The sequence below is a fragment of the Colletotrichum spaethianum genome (genome assembly GCF_022836535.1).
Source record: "Colletotrichum spaethianum MAFF 239500 DNA, contig06, whole genome shotgun sequence".
NCBI classification, from domain to species: domain Eukaryota; kingdom Fungi; phylum Ascomycota; class Sordariomycetes; order Glomerellales; family Glomerellaceae; genus Colletotrichum; species Colletotrichum spaethianum.
The window spans coordinates 1,479,639-1,504,527 of record NW_026054776.1 but is presented as its reverse complement, the minus strand read 5'-3'; the positions used below and the strand labels follow the sequence as shown (position 1 = coordinate 1,504,527).

Below are 24,889 nucleotides of genomic sequence, written 5' to 3'. Positions count from 1 at the left end.
CAAAGCTGTACCGTTGCGATCGGTGTTGCTGCGACATCGCCGGAAAATCGGATTGCAAGCTCCGTTGGCTCCGTACATGAATGGCCAGGCCATGTGGAGGATAGCGGTTCTCTGCCTTTGGATTCAGAAGTTCTTGGAGTCCCCAATTTCCTAGTTCGCTCTGCTCTGTGAGTTGGAGCTGTTGCTGAGCAACCTCCACTCGCAAACGAGCCTGAGGAGTCATAGGAGTATCTCGAACAAACGGTATAGCCGTATCATGCCGGCTCATCTGTTCGTAGTATGGAAGCAGGGTACCATTGGAATGCATGAACTGAAATGGTTGGTTGGATTGAGGCGTGAGGCTCTCCTGTGGAGCTTGTATATGTTCTGGGCGAGAAAGCAGACGATGTTTCGACTGAGACGAGATTTCCTGACATTCAACCCAATGAGCGTCGGCCCATAGAGATCGATGTTCCTCGAAATGGTTCGTCGTCGCGGCTGGTTGGATAGGAGCGAGGATCAACGATTCTTGGTCGATATAGACTGGAGGGCCCGGAGGCGGTTCAATAGGCGGATACACAGTAAGGGTCCTCTCGTCGGCGAGATACATGGGCGGCTGGTTGAACGGGAGTATCGGACGTGACTGCAGGGCTCTTCTGAGTTCAGCTTGGTCCCAGACATCTTGCAAAGTCACTGGAGGGTCACCTACAGCCAAGGCGGATTTACCACCGTTGACCTGATTGTTCCTCCAGCGTGCTTCGTCAATGATTTGAACGTCTGGCTGACCCTCATCAGTCTCACTGATGTTCATGAAGTTGTGACATGCGACAGCTTGGTTAGTAATGGCGGGAGACTCCTAGTTCTTAGCCACGTGAGCAAGCACCGTCATCTGCTCCACCTCAAAATCTGCACCGCTGGGCAGCTTCTGGCCCTTTGGCAGAGCGGCTGCAACAGAGACTTCGATGTTGTTGACAACACCAGCCTGGAGCTGAGCCTCAAAGACTCTGGCGCCGAGGGGTAGCACCTGGCCGGGAACAGGATGAGCCTGGTGGGCAATCTGACGGTTGACCAACACGAACAGTCTCCACTGACGGCCCTCTTTCTCCAGGGACGATGGAACAACCAGAATCATCTGGATTCTCAAGTGGTTGAGCGGCATGTGGACCGTCACGGACTGATGTGCCTCTTTCTCCAGAGGTAACAGAGTTATCTCGAAGCGACGCTCAACGTTGACCATCGGGTGTGTCTGAATTTTGAGACTGCTGATCAGTGCATCTGCAGCACCTGCGGGTCATGTCAGCAACATTACGGGTTCTTGATTTTCATCTAAAGACATACCTTTGCCTGGGGCTCGTCTCGTCTGGTCCCATAGAGGCCTTGGCGACTGCTGTATACCGTTCGTCTGCGGCTGGAGTTGCGCAACACCAATGGGCTGAAAGGTCGCATTGGACAAGTTCGCGGCCTGGCCGGCGCCGGGCGGCGGAAAGGCAGAAGGTGTGCCACCGTGACCAGGCGTCCCTGCTGGGGAAGGGCGAGCAGCGTCTTCCCGCTTGATGTTGTTGGCCAACGAGGGGCTTGGTGAAGCGACGGAGACGCTGCGAAATCTGTCCATCGCAGCCGGAATAGCTGGAAGCCCACCCTGACGCGAGACACCGTTGGAAACCGGTGTCTGGTCGCCGACCTGGGACCCGGATGACAGGGCAATTGGTGGCGCAGGAGACTCTCCCGAGTCGCTCTTGCCTCCAACATGAATTGTGATCTTCTTGGATGTCGCGGGCTGCTCGGACGCCGGCTGCTGAACCTTGAGCTTAATCTTCGGCTGTGCAGGCTCTTGAACAGCCGCCTTGGCCTGCTTCAACTCATTCTTGCAAAACTCCTATACAACAGTCAGCACTCAGAACCGGTGTCCTGCTGTTGTCATATCGACACGTACCTCGAGCTCTTGGGCCAACTCGTAAATCTCGCTTCCTTCCTCATTGTAGAAGAAAGCGTTCTTCCAGAGCAGGCTCGCAGTCTCCTCAAAGGCGACCCAGTTCTTGAATTCGCTGGTGCCTGTTGCCTCATTGCGACCCCTGACACCCTTGACAGCCTTCTGAAGCTTCTTCAGAGAGATCGGCTCCTTTACAATCCTGTAGTAGTCTTTCAGGACGCGAGGAGGAAGGTTGACGAAAGGCTCGAAGTAGGGCTCTTGACCACTATATGCCACGTTAGCGAAGCCCATGTCAAAGGAACGATGATCACTTACCCATCGTCCTTCTTGCGTAACATCTCCTCCACAATCTTCTCTTGGGCAGCCTGGAAAGTGAGACCTTTGTACGAGACGCCCTCATACTCGTAATCAGGGCGGCTGGGCGTGACAGTTCGTGCCTTTGCCTTGCGTGGCGTCGCACCCTTGGACGGCCTACCCGGACCTCTACGACGAATAAGAATAGTCGCGGGCTTGGAGGTCTGACTTCCCTCGTCATCATCATCTTCGCCATCGGCATCGTCGTCTTCATCCTCATCTTCCTCTTCATCATCTTCCTCGTCCGCTTCGGCATCATTCGCTTCCTCGTCTCCATTAGGGTCGTCCTGTTGTTCGGGAGATTTGACTGCAACCTGAGACTTGCGACGGCCACTTGCATGTTGAGGAGCGTGCTTGTCATCTTCGTCTGCGTCGTTGGTAGTGCCGTCGGCGGGCAGAGGGGTTGGGACGGCCGTATATCCACCTCTTGCGTATGCAGGGTTGTATTTGGTCATGAAGTTACTCAAGGCCTTCCGAACTCTCTCTGCATCTTCGAAGAGCTGACTCCCGCGAGGGTAGAACTCCTTAGCATTTGACACCATGCGCTTGCAGTAGCTTTCGAGTTCGGTAAGGGTGGCGAAGTCTCCGTTATTGAGCTTCTTCTCGATCATTGTCAGGGAGATGGGCATTCTTGTCTTCTTGTAGTAGTCGGGGTTGCTGTCCTTGTCAGGCAGTGTCTCGAAGTAACCAGAGACCTTGCGTCCACTAGATTGATTTGAAGTTTAGCAACCTGCATGACTTCCGTTGGGAGAAGGGGTTGTGGGGGTTTACTCACTTCTTGTCGGCAGTGCGGCGGATCTGATCGAGGAAGAAATGTCCATATTCGGTGGTAGACTCGACTGTCTCTTGCTCCTTGAGATTGTACTTCTGTGACGTGCTAAAATCAGCCTGGCTCTGGGGCAGCAATGCAGGGTAGCTTCTGCGGAGGCATGGAGGTCAAGGATGACCGCTAGAGGAGTGGATTGGATGGTAGGAGAAGGGTGCTATGCAAATCATGTCCCAATCAACAAAAGGACAGAAGGGATGTGATGATTTTTTTTCGGGCTGTGAGAAGCCGGCAAAGGGCATGCACAGCTGCTATCAAGGACGCATTGGCATGAAGCCTTCCGTCGACAGGGCAAGAAGTGCAGAGTGTAATATGAGGGCGCAACGACAAACGCTTACCGCAGCGAGCTTCTGCTTCTTCGCATTGGGCTCTTGAGCATCCGTCGCGCCATTCATGGCCGACGACCTGCGTTTGTTATCCATTAGAAAGTTGGGGACAATAGTCGCAGGCGCATGCGCTATTGATCAAATGAGTGACAAAGGGATGCTGAGGGATATTGCGCGTGCAATGGCTGGTAGCAGTATGCGACTCCGAGTAAGAGGTGGATGGCGATGCTGCGGTTGCGACGGGTTTGCGAAGGACGCGTCGGTTTGGAGATGGGGTCGGAAGGTTGCTTGCAACAGGGCTGCGGGCTGAAGTGGCTAGCGCGGAAAGAGCTAAGGTAGGCCCCTGGGAGTATTGCAGCTCTCCCCACGTTTCTTGAGCTGGGATGGGGGTAGTTTTGAATCTGCCAAAAGGCCCAAACGCTGATTGAGGTGGGAAAAATTGGGCGCGGCTTATTGTCGCGCGATGGTTGTGGTGTCTTCTTGGGGATGCTACCAGTAGGGGGATTCTCTCAATGGAGATGGGCCGGAAGATGCGCTGGATTTCGGGGTGATTATGGGTTAGGTTGGCTGTTGTGCTGGCTGGCCAGTCGGAGCGAGTGGTGGGAGTTTGGAAAGTTCGGGCTGGTTGGATAGGAAAGAAGAAGGTACGAGGTACGTACTGTGGCAGAGAAGTGCCTCAGGTCAGAAGCGCCCTTTTTGGTGAGGCAGCAATTCCAACCACCTCAGTTCACAGTGCTGTGCAGAGGTGCAGGCAGGCAAAGGTTAAGTGGGAAAGTCACGGACCGATTTGTGCACCTGAGCTGCACTTCAATACCAGTTGCATGGCGGTCGGCAGAGCTGTTACCAGGTGGCAGTACGTCGTGTGGAGTCGAGTCTCTCACCGTCCAAGGACGACTGAGGTGGGATGGCAGGGGGGAAGGAAATAAAATTTGGCAGAAAAGTCCCACCGCTCTCGGTGTGTGGTTTTTGTGTGGTGGGTTGATGCACTGAGGGGCTGCTTCAAAATTGCAGTGCAGCAGCACAAGTGCAGAGAGTGTGTAGCAGGCCAGGCTAGGCCAGGTCGACTGCAACCAAGGGCGGAAATTGCCGGCAAAACCGCCTCGGACTCTTGGGGGGCAGAAGATGATGGCAGCGCTGGGGCGGGATCTCAGTAATTAGATCCGACTTTTGTTTACTACTCCATATCTTTTCCCACTCTTTGAATAACAACCCCTCGCTCTTGCGCGCCAGCTTCCCTCGGTCATCATATTTCTGGCATCGAAGCTCCCTCGCTATTTCCCATTTCTCCTCCGAATCAGCGGTGCAGCTGAATTTGTTGTTTCAGCGCCAATTCCTGCCTACCCCGCCTGCTTCGTTGTTTACCTTTTTTTTTTCCTTTTCTTTTCTTATTTTACCTCCTTCGACTTGGGTGCGGTCGCCTGACCTCCCAAAGAAAACGGACCCCTTCGCGCCCTCAGACTCCCTCCGCGTCCGAGAGTATATCGCCAGTCCCCGTCAGCTTCGTCCATCACTCGACCTCTCCGCTCTAGCCGAGTCACCCCACCGGTCGCCTTCGCGGTAAGGAACCGAGACTCGACGCCACCGTCCATCCCACAGACACCAAGGCAGACAACCCCAGACAGCCGCTTTCGCTATGGATATCGACATGAGCCGTCGCAACAAGGTCCCGCGGCCTTTGTCCGACTCGGAAAGAGCCCGCTTGGATGAGTTTATTGACTCCATTCATTACTCGGCGCGGTATGTCTGCCCCCTACTCCCGTGTCAATGCAGCCCAATGGAGCAAACAATCGACTGACCAGTTTGCCTCGTCCAGATACTCTGACAGCGAGTACGAGTACCGCCACGTGCAGCTCCCCAAGGCCATGCTTAAAGCCATCCCCAAAGACTACCACGATTCTTCCCACGGGACCCTGAAGCTGCTTTGGGAGGAGGAATGGCGAGCACTCGGCATCACTCAGGTAGGGTCCTGCTGTGTGGCCCTTTGACCATCGAAGCCGGCGCTGACACTGCATCTAGAGCTTGGGCTGGGAACACTACGAAGTGCATGAGCCGGAGCCGCACATCCTGCTATTCAAGTCGGTCTCTCTTGCCAACGAACCCACGGTTGTCCGTCGCTAACAGCAAACACAATAGGCGCCCTCTCAACTACCAGCCTCCCCAGTGATCCGCCCAGCGAGGAGAAATGCCTCGTTATCCTGCAAACGCAGTACACATCCCCGCTCCCCGCTCAGCAGGCTGCTGCCTGGGCGATGCTCTCGACGACACGAATGACGGCCAATGATGATGGAAATTTTCTCTTTAGAAATTCAGGGGAAGAGGCTGAGAGAGGATAATACCTCGTCTTTGCAGACCACGGCAAATGGTATAAAGACGGCGCATACCACTAAGGTTATTGCATTTATTTGGGCGGTTTGAGTCATCGGGGATCTGTTAGTGTTGGACTGTTTGTCTGTTACATGTCTTGAAAGTTGAGGGGTCCTGACGAGGTTTATAACCCAGCGCACACGGCCATCGTCTATGCCACGCTGCCGCTGCCGCTGCCGCTGAGCCTCGCCAACGATGAGACCGGGATAGGTCATCGACGAGCGCACGCTACGTCTGTGGGGGGGGGAAGGAGGGACAGCGTGTCGGTTGTGTAGATAGTCGCTGTTGGCTAGTGCCTGCATAGCTCGACGGACGACAATAATGGCCAGAGGTTCGGAATCAGGGGATAGATACATGAAGCTAATTTCGTGCTACAAAAGTCACAGAGGCTCCCAAGGTGACCATTGAAGAACCAGTGCCCTGGCATCACCGATGTGCGCTGTGAAGCGTGTTCCTCAACTTGATGTGAGACACAACAAGACGGATGCTTAGGCACGCGAATATGCCTGGGCAGAAATCACATCAATCTCAAGTGTCGAATGGTGGCACTAACATGAGACATGCATAAAAATTTGCGTGAATCCCATATGGCATGTACAAGTAGTCAGAACCCCTTCATCGTGGCTGCTGGACTAAGCAGCAACGAGTCGCATGGCGGGGCCAGCGCGAGACGTCACTCTGGCAAACAAAGTCCCGGTCCGATCAACGGACACGATTTTAGTCCTTTTTGGGTTTTGGCATCCGATGTAGTGCAAAGTGACAGGGAATACAGGGAATAGACATAGGCCAGGCGTATGGCAGAGGCCCCGAGGTCTGCAATTGGCAAGTCGGCAGGATGCACCAAGCCGGAACGAGCTGGTTGGGCGGCGGCGGCATCCGAGAGGCGATCTGGGACGGCCAGGACTTATTTTGGCGCCAGGGTGGTCCCAATTGGCTCCTGCATCTGCTGATTTTCCACCAAAAGAAGGACACCTTTCACCAAAACGCGCTCGCCTTGTGTGTCCCTTTACTAGCCTTCGCCCCTCCCGTGAGACAGCACGACTGGGAGCCAAGTCGGAGTTGGAGGTACAATCTCGCTGTGCCCTGGCGTGTCAGGGTACATTGAAGTGCTGGCCGCAGTTCAGGATCAGCCAATCCTCGCCAGATAAAGTTACACGATACTCGGGGGGTTTAGTCCCTCAGCTGTAAATTAATCAGCTCGGAGGGTTCCATTATTGCTTCCACGTTTGCCGGTTCTGCTGTTGAATGTTGAGGACAGATTCGCATGACTCTCTGCCAGCTTCCTTCAAGCGAGGAAACGTCCAAAAAGGCCCGGCGATCCCGCTCTTCCAGAACATGCTGTCCATGTTTCCTCTGATTCTCGAGCTCCGTCATTCCTCTGCTCTGCTTACCTCACCATACTTTTTTGGCCTTATCCTTCCAATTTTCCAGATACAAGGCCTTGGGCTTTTTGTGACGAGTGGTAGCAGGTCGACCGACGCCACTTTCTCTCTCGTCAACTTGCACGTCCAGTGTAAGATCCGAGACAAGGAGACTGGAACCCCATTTTACCTTTCAATTAACCTCTAACGTCCCTGACCGTTTCCCCGAAACGAACCTCGCCGAACCTTACCTGACCCTGCTTGAACATTCGACGCAGCAATTACACGCAGCTTCCCTAAGGGCGCCCACAGCATAGACAGCCTCGGATCCGCGCTGCAGAGCCCGGACACTCGCAGCGTTTCAGTCGAACCTTTGGAAACTTGTCAACTTCACCTGTCCTTTCCGTTTGAGTTGACAACCCTCTCTTTGCGACCATCTGTTCTTGCTATCCTGCTGCATATTAAACCCACCGGTCGGCCCACCCTCCGCCAAGGAGTCCTTTCTCGATCATGAAGCCTGCCAGCAGACTATTCTTCCTCTCTGTGTTTGCGCTCTGGGGCTCTCCAGTCCAATGCGAGAGCGCCCAAGATGATTGTGCGGTATGCCGCCGTTTTCTTTCTCTCTCTCTTCCTCCTTTCAGGGACCTACGCCGCAGTACCCGAGTACCGGATCTCCCCATCTAACTCGTCATACCAGATTTCGCCCAAGGCCATTGTGTCCGACGCATGCGCCTCCTACTCGACACTCGACAAACTGAACATAAAGGTCAAACCTCTTATCGACGACCTCACGAGATCGACCGACTTCTTCTCGCACTACCGACTGAACCTCTTCCACAAGAAGTGCCCCTTCTGGGACGACGAAAATGGCATGTGCGGTAACATCGCTTGCGCCGTCGAGACGCTCGACAACGAGGAGGACATCCCCGAGGTCTGGAGGGCGAGCGAGCTGGGGAAACTTGAGGGCCCGCTGGCGAAACACCCCCCCAAGAGGGTACAGCACGAGCGTCCCGAGCGGCCCCTGCAGGGAAAGCTGGGCGAGGAGGTCGGCGAGAGCTGCGTGGTGGAATACGACGACGAATGCGACGAGCGAGATTATTGCGTACCCGAGGATGAAAGCGCGAGCTCCAAGGGCGACTACGTGAGCCTCCTTCGCAACCCCGAGCGTTTCACCGGATATGCTGGCTTCGGCGCCGCCCAGGTCTGGGACGCCATCTACCGGGAGAACTGCTTCCAGAAGAGCTCCTTCCCGCACTCGGCGTCCCTGGGACAGTCGCAGGCCACGCACAAGGGTCCCGCAGCGCAGGATTTCAGGCAGGTTCTCGAAGCAGTCGGGCGACAGCAGGCACTCGAGCAGATGCGCGAGACGCAGCCCAACGCCCCGTTCGTGGCCCAGTCCGGTCTCGAGGTCGAGGACGAGTGCCTCGAGAAGCGCGTCTTCTACCGCGTCATCTCGGGCATGCACGCGAGCATCAGCACACATCTCTGCTGGGACTTCCTCAACCAGACCACCGGTCAGTGGCAGCCCAACGTGGCCTGTTACCGGAGCCGTCTGCACACCCACCCGGAGCGCATCAGCAACCTGTACTTCAACTACGCCCTCGTCACCCGCGCCGTCGCCAAGCTGGGCCCCTACCTCCAGGGCCGCGATTACACCTTCTGTTCGGGTGATATCGACCAGGACGCCGCAACGCGGGCCAAGGTCCTCGAGGTGACGGAGTCTGCGGCCAGCGTGCCCCAGATCTTCGACGAGAGCCTTATGTTCAAGAACGGTGAGGGCCCGTCGCTCAAGGAGGACTTCCGCAACCGCTTCCGCAATGTCAGCCGCGTCATGGACTGCGTTGGCTGCGACAAGTGCCGCCTCTGGGGCAAGCTGCAGACCGCCGGCTACGGCACTGCGCTCAAGGTCCTCTTCGAGTTCGACAACGCTAGCGAGGACATTCCCTTGCTGAAGCGCACCGAGCTTGTCGCTCTCTTCAACACGTACGCCCGGATCAGCAGCTCCATCGATTCCATCAACAAGTTCCGCGCCATGGTCGACTCGGAGGACGCCCTCGCCGCTGCGTCTGCCGCTGCCCCTGAATTTCCCCAGTTCACCCCCGAAGGCATCCCCGACCGGGCGAAGAAGCCGCACCACGTGGTGACGCCGCCCGTGGCGGAGACCAAGAAGCAAGAGGAGCCAGAAGACGAGTACGACGAGGAGAAGCCGCGACGTGAGGAAACGGTCATGGATGAGCTTGAGGTAGAGGTCAGGCGCGTCGTCAAGGCGTTCAAGTTCGTCATGGGCCGTTGGCTTGCATTCCCCAAGACTTTGTAAGTTTCTTTTGTCAACCTTGCCTCTCCTTGCAGCGCATCAGACTAACACGCTGTGGTAGTGTCAACGTGATCGTCATTGAGCTGGTCCGGTTCTACCAGTTCTTCGTCGGTCTGCCCGTTAATGAAAGGAACTGGAGCTTCGAGCGACCTGACTTGGACGAGTTGTAAATTACAGTCGGACGAACTGTCGTCGGACGGCTTTAGGCATCACATCATAGCATCGCTTTTGAGTACTTTGCATGGCTGGCGCGAGGGGCAAATGGCGTTTCTTCGTTTCCCGTGGCACATTGTAAACCAGCATCTTGAATTGGTTGTACATACTCAACGATACCAGTGCCCAACACTCCTTGGTCCCGCCGAACTTTCTGTCATTATGTGGTTGTGACCGTAACCCTTGCGAGACATTGTGTAGAGATCAGCCGTCCACGTAGATTCAACCATGCAGTGCTGGTGGAAGTCTTTACTCGTATAACCCATCCTCAATAATACTCTTCTTCCCACCCATTGACGGTGTTTTCAAGGGCACATGCGTGACTACATTCCCAATCTTGACCTTGACCCCGACACCTCAATCTTCCACTCTCGAATGCCGCGGAACTCGGGTTGCCTTAGCAGGGCATACGTCTGTAGACACGCGTCCTCTGGCGGCAGCCCGAACGTCCAACCAATGCTCATGTGGAACGCGTCGTCGACAAGTTCAGTCGCGTGGGCCTGGTACAGGGCCGGGTGGCCGAAGCGCAGGGCGATGGCGTTGCACTTTGTCAGTAGCGCCCGAAGCTGCGGGTTCTTGCCACTTGTGCTAGTATTGTTCCGCGAGGCATCAGGGTCCGCAACGCGGAGGACGAGGAAGGCCCGGTCCGAGTCGGGCGACTTGAAGAAACCAATGCCTCGTGGGGAGACGGTGAAGTCCCCCGTTGCGGAGGGGAGAGAGGATTTCAGGGACGAGAAGAAAGCGTCCTTCTGTGCCGTGGTTAGGGATAGTGGGCGCGAGAGGGAGATGTGTAGGGGCAGAGGGGCGTTGAGGTCGGAGGTGAGAAGCGGGTACAGCTTCTGCAAGCCGAGAAGCGGCTTGATCTTGTCCAGAAAGGCGGCAAGGAGGGAATGCTGGTATGCGGTTGGATGCCCTTTGGCAAGTCAGATGAGATGCATGATAGATGGAAACGGCCTCGGAAACTCACACTCAATGTAGACGTGAGACGGCCAATTGCCAGCAATATGGGGGATAGTCCTCTTCCGACCTTGGTGAAGATTGGGGTCATCGGCGGTGCTGGTTCGAACAGTGGAAGCGTAAAGATCATGGAATTGGTCCGGAAGAGGAGGCAAGTCTGCGTCGCCGTTGGCTTTACCCGTAGCATTGGGAAGATCGGAATTGGTTTTGCTGGTTTGACCTCTGCCGGCGCCGGTGCCTGTAGCGTCGCCGTCGAGCGCGGGGCCGTGGGCCTCATGATCCGACTCTTTGCGACGCTTGGCCGGGGTGAGCCGGCTTCTGAAGCCGAGTCGGACGAGGAGTAATCCACCAGAGCCATTGCCGGGTGCTGGAGGGGGAGGGGCTGGTCAAAGTGACGGCCTGGGCTGGGAAGATCCGCTGTAATGTCTGCGTCTGCAAGACGAGGTATCAGACCAATAAGCTTTGGGCGGTTGATCAATGCACATGCTCAATCAAAGTCAACTGGTATTGAAACCCTGTCACGCCTGATCGCCTAGAAGGGTTTACCAGCTGTCAATGGGTGAGACGTTGAAGAGCCTAGTCAATAAACGAGAGGAGAAGGACGACGGAGCGCGTATCAGCCGCAAGGATGGGTGGTGGTGATCTTCCTGTGTTGGAAAGGAGGCTTTTGGGGAAGCTTTTCAGCGGGATCTCGATCGAAGTGCATCGGTGCGCGCAACGCATCTGTCCACTGGCGACAGGCACCTGGCGCCCCCCTTCACACAGTCAGAGAAGAGTCGTCCTGCTCTATTACAACATGTCCGAGAAAACAAAAGACTTCTCCGGCGTTTTGGTGAAGACTGATTGGCTCTGCGCTACCAAACGTACCGGCTTAGGCATAAGAGAGGGCAAATGAGAGGTGCATTGCTCATCTTTGCTCATCCCCGGTAAAGAAACACTGATGGGGATGATAATGTTGTGCTTACACTATGACTCCCGCTGGTCGGCGGTGAGTGGGCGTACGGTGTATGTACCCGGTTGGGCGACGTGTTCCCGGCCAGGTGTCGGAACAAGCATGGCCCTGACAACAGGGGCGAGAAGACATGAACCGGACCCTTCCCGTAGCGCCCGTAAATGCGGCGCAAGAAGCCCCGAGCCCTTACATGCTGGCAGTGTGTGAAAAGGCGGAGCTGGTACATACGTGGACAAGTCGAGTCTCGGCTACGGGCTCACTGAAGTCTGTTGTAAGTGCCGGCGCTGGTGTATTGCTCCTGCATTAATTACTGCCAGAGCTCGTATACTGTGTGACTCTACCATGATGGCACCTATGATTGGCCAGGGTGGTCTTCTGCTCGGTGGGCTATCAGTTCAGCAACCGAGTGAGTCGCGGCACAAGTGGAATGCAGAGGTGGGATGTTACGGCTGCTGATCCCCTGACTAAAGCGGTCGTTCCTTTTCCCTTTTTCTTTTTTTCTTTCCGCTTTGAATCACATGACGTAGAGCCAAAGAGCCTATGCAGAAGACGGGCTAGACGCTGACTGAGTGGTCCCAAGTGCCCGCGTGTCCCGTTGTCAGCGGTCTGTGGCTGAGCTAAATCAATACAGCGGGCAAATGTTTCGTTTCTCGTTTTTTCTTGTGCCCCTCAAGGATGCTCGGATATCGTTGTACATAGTAGGACCCTGCAGGGATCGCGTCCGTCCAAGCGGAGCCACAGAGGAGAAAAGGATACTGCACGTAGTGGCTCACGGAAGGGGTTGGGAGAAGATTGTCGAAGTGCTGGTCTCGGGCTGGACGCTGAGGTTGGACGACGGGAACATGTTCGGGAACAGGTGAAATGCTCCATCTTGTAACCTGATAAGGCAGGCAGGCAAGATGCAAGACAACGTGCTTGCTCAGGAATCGAACGGGGCAGCTTGCAGTCCCGTATTAGTGTACGTATAGTACAGCGTGTAATCAAAGCGGCTTTCTTTCTAGACGATTGAGCGCACGACAAATAAGGTAGTAAGCACCGTCTGTTGTATCCGTACCTGCCATCGTCGACCCCGGTCTTCTTGCCCACACCATCTGGTCATGCGCTTCCCCCGCCCAGTCCGGTCCCTTCGTTCCCTCCCATGCCCTCCCCTCCTTGACGCCCCTGCGCTCCGTGGTTCCCTTGGCTCCGGTCCCCTCTTCCCCAATTCGAGGTTCTTGTGGTTGCGCCCCAAAAAATAAAGAGAAGGAAAAATTTTGAGACCACCAGGCATGTCACCAATGGAAAGCTAGGCCGGCCCAGTCACCGCAGGTCTCATGATGGTCACTTCCTATCCTGGCATGTCCCTAGAACGCCCACGTATTGCGCGCAGAATTCTCTATCCTTTGCGCATTGCACCCATCAAAGCATGCGCTTGGCCTGACAAGGACGGGGGTCTGGAGAGGAGTCTAGGAAGGGCCTGGACTGGCTGTGCCTGTCGTCGGCATCTTCGCCCACCCTCATGCTCATGACTCTGCTGCCCTCTGTGGTCCTTTGGGGGGCCAGCACCTCACTCATCCCACCAAACAGAACTAAGGTACGGACGAAACTACGGACCTGAAAGCCATCAAAAGGGCACTCCCGCCTGCTTTTCTGCTCCGCGGTTTCCACGTCTTTTCGATCTTCTCGTCTTCCTCCTGCATTGCATTGCTTCGCTTTGCATCCCCTAGCTTGTTTCGACACATCATCCAGCCGTCCTCGACTACCTAGCACACCGTCGGTGTGTCGTGCGTCTCCGTCTACCTATCTTACACCGGGCTGTTGTCTTCTTTGACCGAGGACTCCGGCGAAACCTCGAACCATCACAATACCAGCCAAGGCCCTGGAAGGATCAGAACACTGCCTTGATCAATCAATCTGGTCAGCCACTAAGACGTCAGCATCGCTCCCCTGCCCGCCGACAAACCGCCTTGCGCCGCCAATTCGTACACTACACAACGTGTTTGTCGCATCGCATCGACGTCAACAGCCATGGACGGGTCCGACAAACAGTGGGTAAGTCTTTGGGCCGATTTCACGTTAGCTTATCTTGTGTCTTCTCGTTCGATGTAGCGAACGCTAGTTGTTATTATTATCCCCTGCTCATTTCCCCTGCGTCATCGCTCACACGTTGTTCTGTTCCTTTCCTTCTCCACATTTCCGATCCCGTCACCGTCACATCTGCCGCCTTATCGCGACCCGTCGAGCCCGTCTCCAATGTTCCCATATTCCGTCACTCCCGGGCCTCGAAGCAAGTCGAGGTCCAACCAGCCGCTTTGTCCATGTGTCGTCAGGCAGGTAGAGTCCAAGTCGGTCACCCTGTCTCGCTCATCCTTTCTCTGCTGTCAGGGCACCAGGGGCACCCGACGACCCCAGCTGCTTGCGCCCGACCGGCCTTGTTGTCCAAAGCCACCCGGAGTCTGTCCAAGCTACCCCTGTCAGCTCGAGTGAGTTGGCTGGCAAGGTACAGACGGGACCCCTGGACTGCACGGTTCAAGCCACCAGAGTCCCTTCTTGCGTCACTGCCCATCCAACCTGTTGGATTTCCAAGAACAGTTCCAAGCCCAGCCTCACACCATTCGCACTGCAGCTAAGCCGTCGACGACGTAAATAATACGGGTCCCTCCACACAAGCATGCGCGTCCTCTCATTGCTCATAGAGTCCCTTTCTCCTCATATTACTCGACCTTCTGTCAGATTCGAACCACGGTCTCGTTGAATCCATCAATTGACGCAAGTACTCTAGGCCAAAGCATATCTGCTCGACCCTCTCACAGCACCCGAACCCAGCCAGGAAACAGGTCCTGGGAGCTCCTTCATAAACCCCAACCCGTTACTCCGAACATTCTCCCAGAAGAAAACGAAGGGCAAGGAGCCAGTCAAGAGCAGCAATAAAAGTCATACCAGTCACAGCCGGACCTCATCATACCCCACTCCTCCTGCGTCCGCAAGCCCAACCCGCTCTAGCTTTCATTCATCCAACCCGTTCTCGCCCACTTACAAACACGCTTCTCTGCCTCCGTCCAGAGAGTCTGCCTCACCAGCATCGCCCTCTCTATCACGCGGGCTTCTGGAACATAGTAGCAGCGTCCGCAATAACGGACTTCGAAGCCCATCATCTCCCAGAGATCGCTATCCACCAAGCACAAGTGTCACTCGGAGCTTCAGTGCCCGCACTCGCTCCATCGGCGAGGAGAACGTATCAGTTTCCAACTCCTCTATCCAACGCAGCAAAAGCGTAAACACCCAAACCGGCCCCAGTGGTCTCCGTCGATCTGGTTCCTTGAATCAAAGATACCCCGGCGACATGTCTCATCGACCTCTTGACATAATCAAGCGTGAGGCGCGCGCTGCAGACCGCGCGCCTCACCTGCGGACGCGCAAGAATGGACCCATGACGGACACCATTGACTCGCTCGACAACATTGGCGGCGTCTATCATCATGGCGGCCCGTATGATGCTACCCTAGCATCCCGCAACCGCAACAAGATGTACGCCCCTGTTGAAGCCGTGAGAGATTCCAACATGGAGGCTTTACGAGCGACGCCTCGCGAATACATTGAGGATTCTCTGTCTAAGCATGTGCCTTTGCAAGGAACCGGCATCATTCCGGCAGGCAGCACCGACATGAGTGGCAATGTTATGAACTACGACGAGGGTGCCGACCTGATGCGCGAGCCTGATGCGCAAGGCGGTGCCTATAAGAGATGGGATGGAATTGTAAGTCGATTATGGTTCGCAATAGGTCAAGATCCGTACTAACCTCTGACAGCCGTACCATCCTGATGATCTCAAGGGAAAGGGGGAGCCTTCCTACACGTACGAAAAAGATCTCAAGGAGAAGAAACGATTGCGCAAGGCGTCAATCGGTAATAGCCCTGCAGAATATGAGATGCGTTCCGGCGTCAACGCTCAGTCACGTAAGGAGAACGGGGCGAAGGTGCGCCAGCGTAGCGTCAGCAATGCCGCCGACAGCAGACCCGGGCCTTCCGAATTCCGCAACGGGCAATCGAACAGCGCCGATATCCATCGCCACAACAGCACCGGCAAACGTCTGAGCGAAGGCCTGAAGCGTCGTTTTGGCAGCATCCGACGGAAGAACCAAGGCGCGGCCTAGCTGACGCTTGAATATCATCACGCTACGCAACATCTTCATGTAATACGAGGGCGTTGATGACGTCATGCTTCAACGGGGGCCACACGATGTGCGCAACGACATATTCGATAGCTAGTCTGTAATTTCTTTTAGCGAGTGTACGAGTAGGAGGTCTTGAGCAGCCAAACAAGGGGCCCGTTATTGTTTAAACAAGTGTGGCAAGGAGTTCGGCCTCGGAAGAGGAATGATACTTGATATGAGTCTTCGGCATTGGTTCGTAGGGAACCAAGAGCAATAAACTAACCCAGCCTTCCTCGACGAAAAACGGGGGGTGGTTTTATAGTCTTAAAAATATACCCAAGAAGCTCCAATACATGTTTTCACGTACTTTGAGTAGTGACCAAAGTATTTTGAGACTATTTTCATAGGTGGATGTTGAAGGTGAAGGCAGGCAGACAGCAGACTGAACCGCACTCATCAACGCCTCGGTTTGCTCTATCTACCTAGCTTAAGTCGGCTCCATCAGATGAGAGTCTCCACCAGATCAACAGGCTCGATGCTATCTGGGAAAATATACCGCGGAATCAATGAAAACGACCAGCTCCTCTTTTTCCATGATCAAGTGTCCATCCATCTTCCACTCATTTTATTTTTTCAGCCCCCCCAAAAAAAGGAGTCGGCAGGGTGCTCTAGAAATAGGCCATGCCGCTCCATCCGAGCACGCCCTCCAGCTCGCCCCGCACCTCGAGGACGTCACCGTAGCCGCCCTTGCCGGCAACCTCGGACCTGCGGCCGGCGCCGAGCTCGTTCCAGCGCGCGAGTAGGGCGCCGTCGACGATGCTCCGCCCCGCGCTCGTGTCGACGCCGGGGGTGCGCGCGTCGAGGGGCTGGAGACGGTGGGCCTTGGGGTTTGTGGCCGCCGCGTGCGGGAGGGCGCCGGCGATGCTGTTGGCGAGGGACGTCAGGCGGCGGTAGGCCTGCTCCGAGAGGGGCGTGAGGGACGCGAGGGCGCCGGTTGGGGAGCCGAGGAGGAGGGTCGTGGGCGGATTCTTGGACGCGGAGGTAGCGGATGGGGAGACGGGGGTTCGCGGGAGGGAGAGCGTTGTGGTTGGGTGGTTCGGTGCCGCCGAGAAGGAGGCACGGTTTAGGAGGAGATGGCCCTGGAGTGATTTGGGGTCTGGGAGATGTTAGCAACCCGATAACTTTTACTAACAGCAGGGACAAAGGGGTAGCTTACGCTCAGGGTCGAATTGCATCACGTGGATCACACCGTCCTTGTCGCATACGACGATGTGCAGCTCATCGCCGGCGACGATAAAGTCAGCCGTCAAGACCTCGAATTTGCCGGTGCTCTTGCCGAAGAGCATCATCTTATAGGGCTCCTCGGCGTAGCCCACGAACCAGACGCCCTTGAAGGCGTCCGTCATGAGGCAGTAGCCCGTGCCGCGAACCTCGCGCACGGCGGTGACGTAGCAGTTCATGTCCATAAAGGCGACGGGCAGGAGGGTACCGTCCTCCTTGAGACCGCGGACCATGCACTTTTGGCCCTGGGCGACAAGCATGAGACCCTGTGAGCCCACCTCGCAGATGCCGGTGACGGCGCCGCGGGGAATCTCCTCCTTAGCAACGAGCTTCAGCTTCTTGTTCGTCTCGGGCCGACCGGGCTGCGGTACAACCGAGACGACATCGTAGACTAGGATACGACCACGGATGGGCAGGTCTTCGCCGCGGTTGATGGCCGTGCCGATAGTAATGAGCATGCGGCGCTCCTTGGTCTCCTCGGACACCTCTAGGTGAAGCGTCTTCATGCACATGGCGACCTCGTGGGGCTCGAGCTCGACGGTGTCGATGACGGACCAGGTTGTCGGGCTCATGAGCTTGATGATGCCTCGCTCGGTCTGGGGGTAGCTGGTGGTCGCCTCCTTGGCCCATTCTTTGTGGTAGTCGTCGTCCTTTGGAAGCTCGAAGCGCTCTAAGACGCTGCATGCGACGGCGTACGTCTCCATGGGCGGGTGATAGGCGATCAGACCGACATCATCACCAACCGGGATCTTGCGCACCGAGACGCCCAGCTCGGTAAAGTTGGAGTCGGCGGGCAACTGCGTGACGCGCGTTTGGCCCTCCGAGTCGGCATAGATGAAGCCGCGCTCACAGCCCTCAGTGTGGAACGAGCTCATACCACGCACACCGATACCCTGCAGGCCGACAACCTTCGGGCTGCTCTTAGCGGACTTGATAATGAAGGATGGCGAAGCCCCGGGGAGGAAAACGGTGCTGTATCCGTTGATGTTGGCGCAGGGTCGGAGAGGGACGAACCGCGGCTGCTCGTTAGCTTCATCATCGGCAACTTCGACGGGGCTCTTTGCAAGGGTAGGGTTTGTGATCTTTTGAAAGTGGAGTGTCTTTGCGAGGCCCAGCGTTTTGTCTCGTGATTCAAGACGGATGGGCTCGTATATCGTGAGGTCGTCGTTCGCGTGACGCAGCTTTTGGGGTGACAAGTTAGCAGGTGACGAGAGGTACCCTGAGGCTGAAAACTTACGATGAGGTATGGGGAAGTAGCAGTGGTGTCTCCGAGGTCAGCCACCAAAAGTTCAGTCAGCGTCTCCTGAACGGTGCCGCGTCTGACGGCGTAGTCGGCGGAGAGAAAAGGGGGGACGTAGGTTAAGCCAGCTGCAACGTAGACAGGCTTGGAGAGATTCGGAAGTGCGTATATCTGAAAGATATAAGCACGTGTGTTAGTCGAGCAAACGATTGACTCACATATAATGCTCCCGCAGCGCTCAGCAAGAAAATAAAGATATTTTGGCCTGCTGGCATACCCTTATCTGTTTGAACAGGGGCAAAGAGGCCTGTCGTGTCTGTGTACAGGCACCCCGCAAGCCATTTTGTTGACAAGATGGCGTCGTCCTGCTTCTCAACCTCTTCCAGCTCGCAGTTATTATCTATTTGGGCCACCATAATACTCGAGTCATCCCGAACTAGGAAAAGATAGGGGTCGGCGATGCTGGCACTAATGACTCTTGGCTCGGCGCCAGTCTCTTCGTCAAGCATTGGCAGAATCTGGCTAAGTCCCAAATCTGGTTAACAGTTAGTAATGATGTCCGAAAGAAGAAGACAGGCGGCAGAGTACCGACCTCCATCATAGCAGCGCACCTCCGACTTGAGTACTTGAATAATGCGCATGTGCTTTCCCATCGTGCCAGCCTCGACGGTGAAGCCCGCAGCTGGGTCGAATTCCGTCCCTGTCAATGCTTCAAACCCGGCTCCTGTCAGAGCATAAACGTCTGACGTCTCGTAGCCGTCTAGATCGACCTTTGAAACAATCATGAACTTGTCGTAAATGGACGAGGCATCAAACTCGCTGCCGACTGTCGCATTGGCTCCCTTGTCGCCCTGCAGGGACTTTGGTATAGGTTTCTGAACGCACATGGTCCAGAAACCCCTCGCCTCTGGAAACTCGAACTTTCCGATCACCTTGGGCTGGATGTTCTGGTTCAGGATGGCGACGGCACCAGCATTGCCTTTGCCTACCGCACATGCGAGCTGAAGATCGGCCACCACACCAACCGAGTTCTTCTCCTCCTCGCTATCTGGGATGAAGGCCTGTTTGCCCGAGGCCATGTCCTTGATTGGGGCGATGCTCAGCAAGGAGTCGTGTATACGGAACGTCAAATCCCCTCCCTTGGAAACTCCGTTGGCCGTGGCTCCAGGCTGGATCATCGTCGTCGTCGTCTCGCCGTAGAGATCGTCGTCATCGCCGTCATCCATATCTTCGTCCTCGAGGTCATACTCGAATGAGTCGTCAACCAATCGTGTTTTCCTCCGTGCGTTTTGTGCTTGTTTCCGCGTCCAGCCAAGAACGAGAGAGTCACTGCCCGTGGTTCCAACAAAGAAGACGTTCCTGCTGAGCTTCGAGATGGTCGAAACGCTGCACTGCACAATGTTGCCGCCAACATCCGCGTGGACCAGTTTGACACTGACCCCTGAGACCGTACGTCCATCGATTTTGAAGGTAATGATGGCTAGCCGACCGTCACTGAGTACCATGAGCAATTCTCCATTCTCGGCAGACATGAGCTCGATGTAGCAATGCTCGAGCCTCAGGTCCAGATCGGACTGGTCCGCAAGGGGAAAGTTCGTTGTCTCCTTCGTGAAAGTATTGACGGCCACGCCATTGGGCTTTCCGGACTGGTCAATGTGGATCAGTTCGTTTGTGCCGACAAGAAGTGCACCTCCTACGGGGCCTGGCAGAGCGATGACCTTGAAGAGGTCCTGCGGGAGGTTGTTGACGGATAGAATGGCGGTTGAAGCCCTCTGCTGCAGGTCGAGAGTGAAGACCTTGTATGAGAAGTGGTCCTTTCGAGGTAGGGTGTTGGAGCGCCGTTGCATCGACGAAATGATACCAAAGGTAGGCTCTCTGTACTCATGCAAGAAGGCAAGGTGCACAGGATGAAGGAGACTGGGATCAAGCTGCGGTAGAGGGAGGACGTATGATGTTGAGTATGGTACATCTGCTATGTTGCTAGTTCCATTTGTGGCCGCTGTTGCTGGCGGCTCTTTTGCCGGCCGAGGCCCATCCACATCTTCATCCCAGTCATCCATATCTATGTCCTCATCGGCTTGCTTGAAGGGGAGAAAGGCGATGTATCTGGGGCCAAATCTGAGAGCCGCGCATCGCGAGCCAGGATCAACGGCAAGATGTGTTCGGTAGTTGCTCAATGGGCCGTCGAATGGCGAGCCTTCCAATTCTTCTTTCTCGTAGTAGTGAATGGAGATGTCCTCGAGTGCGTGTTTCTCGGGATCCCATTGGACCAGGCTCAGCCTAGCAACTCTTGTAGCAATGAGGAGAGCCTCGCCCCCTGATTTCGAGTGTTGGAGCTTGATTCTTGCGAGGCCCGTCACGACACCAAATACTGGGTATTCGGCGACGAGTACAAGCTTGGTGTTGATGGCGCGATCGGCGCGAACCAGCATGCCGTCGCCGCCCAAGAAAGAAGACTCAAGGCCGTCATCGTCGTTCAATCGGCGGTCGTATGGGTTTTCGGCCCTGGATGTCTGTTTCTCTCGAGTCTGCGAAGTGTCGACTTCGGAAGAGATAGTCTTTGTCGTAAAGATTTGCAGCAGAGAGCCCTTTGCGACGACCAGATTGTTGCTTTGCGCTGAGAGGAATGGCAGGCTAAGACTGTACTGCACGCCAGTCGGCGGCGTGAGCTCTGTATAGCACTGCATCTTGACAGTCTCAGGCAATTGCCCTCAAACCGTCTGCTGTCATTAGTTTGGGAGTGTAAGATAGTGGTTGTAGGAGCGTGAAGGATTGTCGCAAAGCTCAGAGCTCCTTCCGTCTACAAGGAGCTCTAAAGACGGGAGAAAGCCCATTGAGCGTGTCGCGTTCCCTGATTGGCAGGAACTGTCGAGTCGGAACAACGGTTGGGCCGAGGGTACATTGCACCTATTATTACCTAAGCGAGCTGCCGGATCCACGCCCCAGTGACGAGTACTAGGCCGCTGCGGCGCACACACGCAGCTGGGGCCTCTCAGACTCCCTTACCTAGTCTGTCGCGACAGCAGGAGCTATCAGCTAATTATTCGGCGCGAGTTACGTCACCCGGTGCAACCTCTACAGACCCAAGGCACGCTAAGCTTGTAGAGCTCACCCCAGCGCTGAGGAATCTAGCAGTGAAACAATGACGATTCCCACAGCTCCCCTTCCAGTATATTCTTCGAAAAACAACAACAGAAAGAGTGCGGTCCGAGAATTGCGATTTACTGTAGACGCACTGCAAAATCGCAACTCATCATGGCTAACGCAGGCCTGCTCCAGACCAGTCTCATCTGGGTCGCGTACGCTGTAGCTGTCGTCCTCTGTCTCCTGGCTGCCATCATCACCACATTCACATGGCAAACGCCCCGCGAGCGATCCGCCATAGTCAGTATTGTCGCCATCGTCAGTCTCACAGCCCTTTTGGCAACGGTTCTTCTACTTCCTGTCGATATCGCTCTTATTTCTTCGACAACGCACGCATCTCTTGGTGTGAAAAAGGACTGGGCCACGGAACAGCGAGTCCACGATATCCTCCAGACTCTGCGCATCGTCTACTACTCTCTATACAGCTTCGACGCTCTGCTGTGTCTTTTGATTATCCCATTCGCCTACTTCTGGCATGAGGAATACGATGAGATCGAAGTCGAGGAGGGTCGATCGTTCGGCAGCCGCCTCATCAGCGCGCTGAAATACACATTGGTCTTCGTCGTCCTGGTTGTGATCCTCTTCCTGGTCGGCTTCTTCGTACCCGCTGCTGGAGATCACCATGGCGCCAACTGGGACTTGGACTACTTCAAGCGCATCCTTGTTCAGAACAAAGGACAAAAAGCCCTCTCCTTCGCATTGGGTCTGCTCGTCACCCTCGGAGTTTTGCTATACGTTGTCTACACAGCGGCTGGATTGGCGCTGCTTCCCATGTCCTTCATCAAGTCTGCGCCTTCCATATCAGCACCCCAACTCTCGGAAAGCACCGCATCGGCATTGGAGCAGAACCGCGAACGCCAACGTCAGCTAGAGATGCGCAACGCCGGTCGCCCCGAGGGCATGTCATCCAAGGACAGACGTGAGCTCGAGGCCCTTGTGCGCGAGGAGCGGACGTTGACGCGCCGAGAGAGATTGGCGGCCGAGGCCTCCGGGGAAGGTCGCAGCACCATCTACAAGGTTTGGCTCAAGATTTGCGCCGTCTTCCGGCCCATCAAGCTTATTGGTGGTATCTTGTTGCTTTTGCTTTCCGTCTTAATCTGGGTCTCCATGTTGATCACTGGAATCGACAAGGCGAAGAACTCGTTCTGCAAAGGGAAGTGCGGCTACATTTTGGGTCACATCAACATCTTCCAGCCCATCAATTGGATCTTCACGCAGTCGGCCAAAGCATTCCCGGTCGACTACATACTCATGGCTCTTCTTGTTCTGTTCTTCTTCAGCAGTTCGATCTCGGGCATTGCCACTGTCGGTATCCGGTTCCTCTGGGTTCGCATTTTCCAGATCCGCAAAGGACGTACCGCACCTCAAGCCCTACTTGTCGCAACAGTCATGCTGGCTCTCATCATTCTGGCCATCAACTATGCTATCGCCAACATGGTGGCCCCGCAGTATTCAATCTACGGCACGCAGACGTTTTGCACAGCGCCTCACCACGCTGGCGAGACGCCCAACTGCAAGGACAGACCTGACTATCTAGTTCAATGCTCCGAGGCTTTGGACCCCGAAGCCTTGAAGGTCTGCACACCCTCAATCATGGCGGAGTTTCTTAACCGGATTGCCATCACCTGGCCTTTCTTTGGCGCCTTGGACTTCTGGGCCCAATTCGTCTTCCTCGGCATTTTCCTCATTGTCTTTGTGACTGGACTGTTCCGAGCACCCAAGCTTAACGTATCCGAGCTCGACGAGGATGCCGAGGAGGATGAGGAGGAGGGTCTGCTCGCGAGCACCGGACGGAGATTCGGAGCGACGTGGCAGGACATTACGGGGCGCACGAAATCGAAGAGTACCTACGGCACGCAGGAGAGCAACAACGGCGGTGGCTCGTCCGAGGCTTAATTTTGTGGAAGGGACTCGTTGTGTCGGAAACAGAGTGCCGAGCATATGCGAGGTTTGTAAAACAGGCACATGACATGTAGGGAAAGGTTCGGGGTAGCGTGAAATTTGTATTGGGTTACGGCCACGGCACACGGCGGCAGGAGGGTTTGGTTTGGTACTATGGTTAGCGACACAGAATGCCCAAGCTATTTATATTGTTTCCTTCATGATGCTCCTAGCATAACCCTTCTTTGGCTATCCTTCTTGGGCTTTACGAACCGGACGGCCTTGTGCGTCCGATCGTCGAAGGCTGCGGCAGGCCCAACGTGCATCTCGTGCCAGCACCTCGCGCAGTACACATCCTCACAGCCCAGACACTGCAGAGTGGCTTCCTCTAGACATACCGTACACCAAGTGTCGGCGTCTTCGTCCGTGTACCCCGCTTTGGAGGTCAGCCGCTTCACTGCGCGATCCGCCGGCTGGAACGTGGGGACCGAGGGCAAGCCCATGCCATCCGATGAGGAGCCCAGACCGCTCAGGGCGGCCATGCGCGCAGCGATTTCGTTGTCGAAACCCGATTCAGCGTCGTGTTGTGGTGCGCCAGATGGGACGGAGGGCAGCGAGAGGCCACCTTCGCTCTCGTCGTCTACCTTTGGCGCCGCGAGGGTTGAAGGTACAGACGGAAGGGAAAGCCCCATATTGCCGTCGCCATCGCCTTGATGGTCCTCCCATGGACCGCTTTCGTTCGCGTGGCCGGGAGTAGCTCGACTTCTGCCTGGAGCTGGCGGGTCGGGCACCTCTTCGGGCTGGGGATTCAACCTTGCTTCATCGAAAGCCTGGGAGAGCACGTTCTCCACCTCGCGGCTCATCTCCTCGCCATCGGACTCATCGTCACTGTGTGCATCACGCGCCCTCTCACCCTTGGCGCCGGCATCATTCCGAGACGTCGCCTGCTGGTCCACCGAAGCTTTCGAGAGCTCTTCCAGAAGGGCATCCACCTTGGCGGACTCAGCCTTGGGGTCGAAACGCCACCGACCTCGGGAAACAGACTCGTCAAGGAGATCTTCATCGTTGAGCAGATCCTCGAGTGTCTGGTCGTCGGTTTGTAGGAGGGGATCGACGTCATCCCCCGCTTCTGCATGAGTCGCTACCGGAGCCGGCGTGGTTGACGGCGCGGGCGATTTCGAGGACGACTGAGGCGGTGCAGGCACAACCGGTTCCACCGTGCGTGACTGTCGGATGAAGGATGGAGACCCTGATGGTGAGTGTGTGGCCTCTCCACGGGTGCCGGTGGTCTTTTGTTGACAGAGATGCGAGTTCGCCGCAACTTTTGCGGTCTGTGGTTGCGGAAGAAGATGTTCCTCGCGCTCTGGTGTGTTTCTCAGGGACCGTAGTCTGGCCGCCAGTGCATCTTCTCTCGAAGCTGGCTTTGCTGGCTCAATGCCAGTGAGGGAGACATTCAGGGCACTTTGAGAAACCTTAGCATTTGTATTCTAGCCATGGCTCCCGAGGTCACCGAGAAAGCGGCTCTTTTGGTATGATTTACTTTGATGATCGGTCTAACGAAACCCCAGGACTGCCGCCGCCCTTCAGCGCGCTCAGGCGATCGAGCAAACTCTTGTCAGGGCCGCTCATGCTCG

The 24,889-nt window shown here is 55.8% G+C and overlaps 8 protein-coding genes across 8 annotated transcripts; 4 read left to right on the top strand and 4 right to left on the bottom strand.

The window, feature by feature from the left end:
* Window positions 1–835: 835 nt before the first annotated feature.
* Window positions 836–3,484, bottom strand: ColSpa_03421 (protein polybromo-1; the record flags this gene model as incomplete). The annotated part of the gene is made up of 7 exons (XM_049269633.1): window positions 836–1,263; window positions 1,318–1,855; window positions 1,913–2,174; window positions 2,225–2,288; window positions 2,598–2,968; window positions 3,039–3,157; window positions 3,428–3,484. The coding sequence occupies 7 exons, from the start codon at window positions 3,482–3,484 to the stop codon at window positions 836–838; spliced, it is 1,839 nt and encodes a 612-aa protein (XP_049125590.1).
* A 1,564-nt stretch (window positions 3,485–5,048) lies between these two features.
* On the top strand, window positions 5,049–5,533 carry ColSpa_03420 (cyclin-dependent kinases regulatory subunit; the record flags this gene model as incomplete). The annotated part of the gene is made up of 3 exons (XM_049269632.1): window positions 5,049–5,152; window positions 5,229–5,373; window positions 5,432–5,533. 3 exons carry the CDS (start codon window positions 5,049–5,051, stop codon window positions 5,531–5,533), a joined length of 351 nt encoding a protein of 116 aa, XP_049125589.1.
* A 2,196-nt stretch (window positions 5,534–7,729) lies between these two features.
* Window positions 7,730–9,624, top strand: ColSpa_03419 (endoplasmic reticulum oxidoreductin-1; the record flags this gene model as incomplete). Its single annotated transcript, XM_049269631.1, has 2 exons — window positions 7,730–9,453; window positions 9,516–9,624. The coding sequence occupies 2 exons, from the start codon at window positions 7,730–7,732 to the stop codon at window positions 9,622–9,624; spliced, it is 1,833 nt and encodes a 610-aa protein (XP_049125588.1).
* A 366-nt stretch (window positions 9,625–9,990) lies between these two features.
* ColSpa_03418 (U6 snRNA-associated Sm-like protein LSm1) lies at window positions 9,991–10,982 on the bottom strand (the record flags this gene model as incomplete). The annotated part of the gene is made up of 2 exons (XM_049269630.1): window positions 9,991–10,560; window positions 10,635–10,982. 2 exons carry the CDS (start codon window positions 10,980–10,982, stop codon window positions 9,991–9,993), a joined length of 918 nt encoding a protein of 305 aa, XP_049125587.1.
* Window positions 10,983–14,898: 3,916 nt separating this feature from the next.
* Window positions 14,899–15,709, top strand: ColSpa_03417 (uncharacterized protein; the record flags this gene model as incomplete). Its single annotated transcript, XM_049269629.1, has 2 exons — window positions 14,899–15,312; window positions 15,365–15,709. The coding sequence occupies 2 exons, from the start codon at window positions 14,899–14,901 to the stop codon at window positions 15,707–15,709; spliced, it is 759 nt and encodes a 252-aa protein (XP_049125586.1).
* Window positions 15,710–16,377: 668 nt separating this feature from the next.
* ColSpa_03416 (protein cft1) lies at window positions 16,378–20,917 on the bottom strand (the record flags this gene model as incomplete). Its single annotated transcript, XM_049269628.1, has 6 exons — window positions 16,378–16,865; window positions 16,926–18,171; window positions 18,228–18,401; window positions 18,449–18,765; window positions 18,823–19,312; window positions 19,550–20,917. The coding sequence occupies 6 exons, from the start codon at window positions 20,915–20,917 to the stop codon at window positions 16,378–16,380; spliced, it is 4,083 nt and encodes a 1,360-aa protein (XP_049125585.1).
* Window positions 20,918–21,485: 568 nt separating this feature from the next.
* On the top strand, window positions 21,486–23,270 carry ColSpa_03415 (putative magnesium transporter NIPA4; the record flags this gene model as incomplete). The annotated part of the gene is made up of 1 exon (XM_049269627.1): window positions 21,486–23,270. The coding sequence occupies one exon, from the start codon at window positions 21,486–21,488 to the stop codon at window positions 23,268–23,270; it is 1,785 nt and encodes a 594-aa protein (XP_049125584.1).
* Window positions 23,271–23,473: 203 nt separating this feature from the next.
* ColSpa_03414 (uncharacterized protein) lies at window positions 23,474–24,884 on the bottom strand (the record flags this gene model as incomplete). Its single annotated transcript, XM_049269626.1, has 3 exons — window positions 23,474–23,626; window positions 23,654–24,716; window positions 24,796–24,884. 3 exons carry the CDS (start codon window positions 24,882–24,884, stop codon window positions 23,474–23,476), a joined length of 1,305 nt encoding a protein of 434 aa, XP_049125583.1.
* Between the last annotated feature and the right edge of the window lie 5 nt (window positions 24,885–24,889).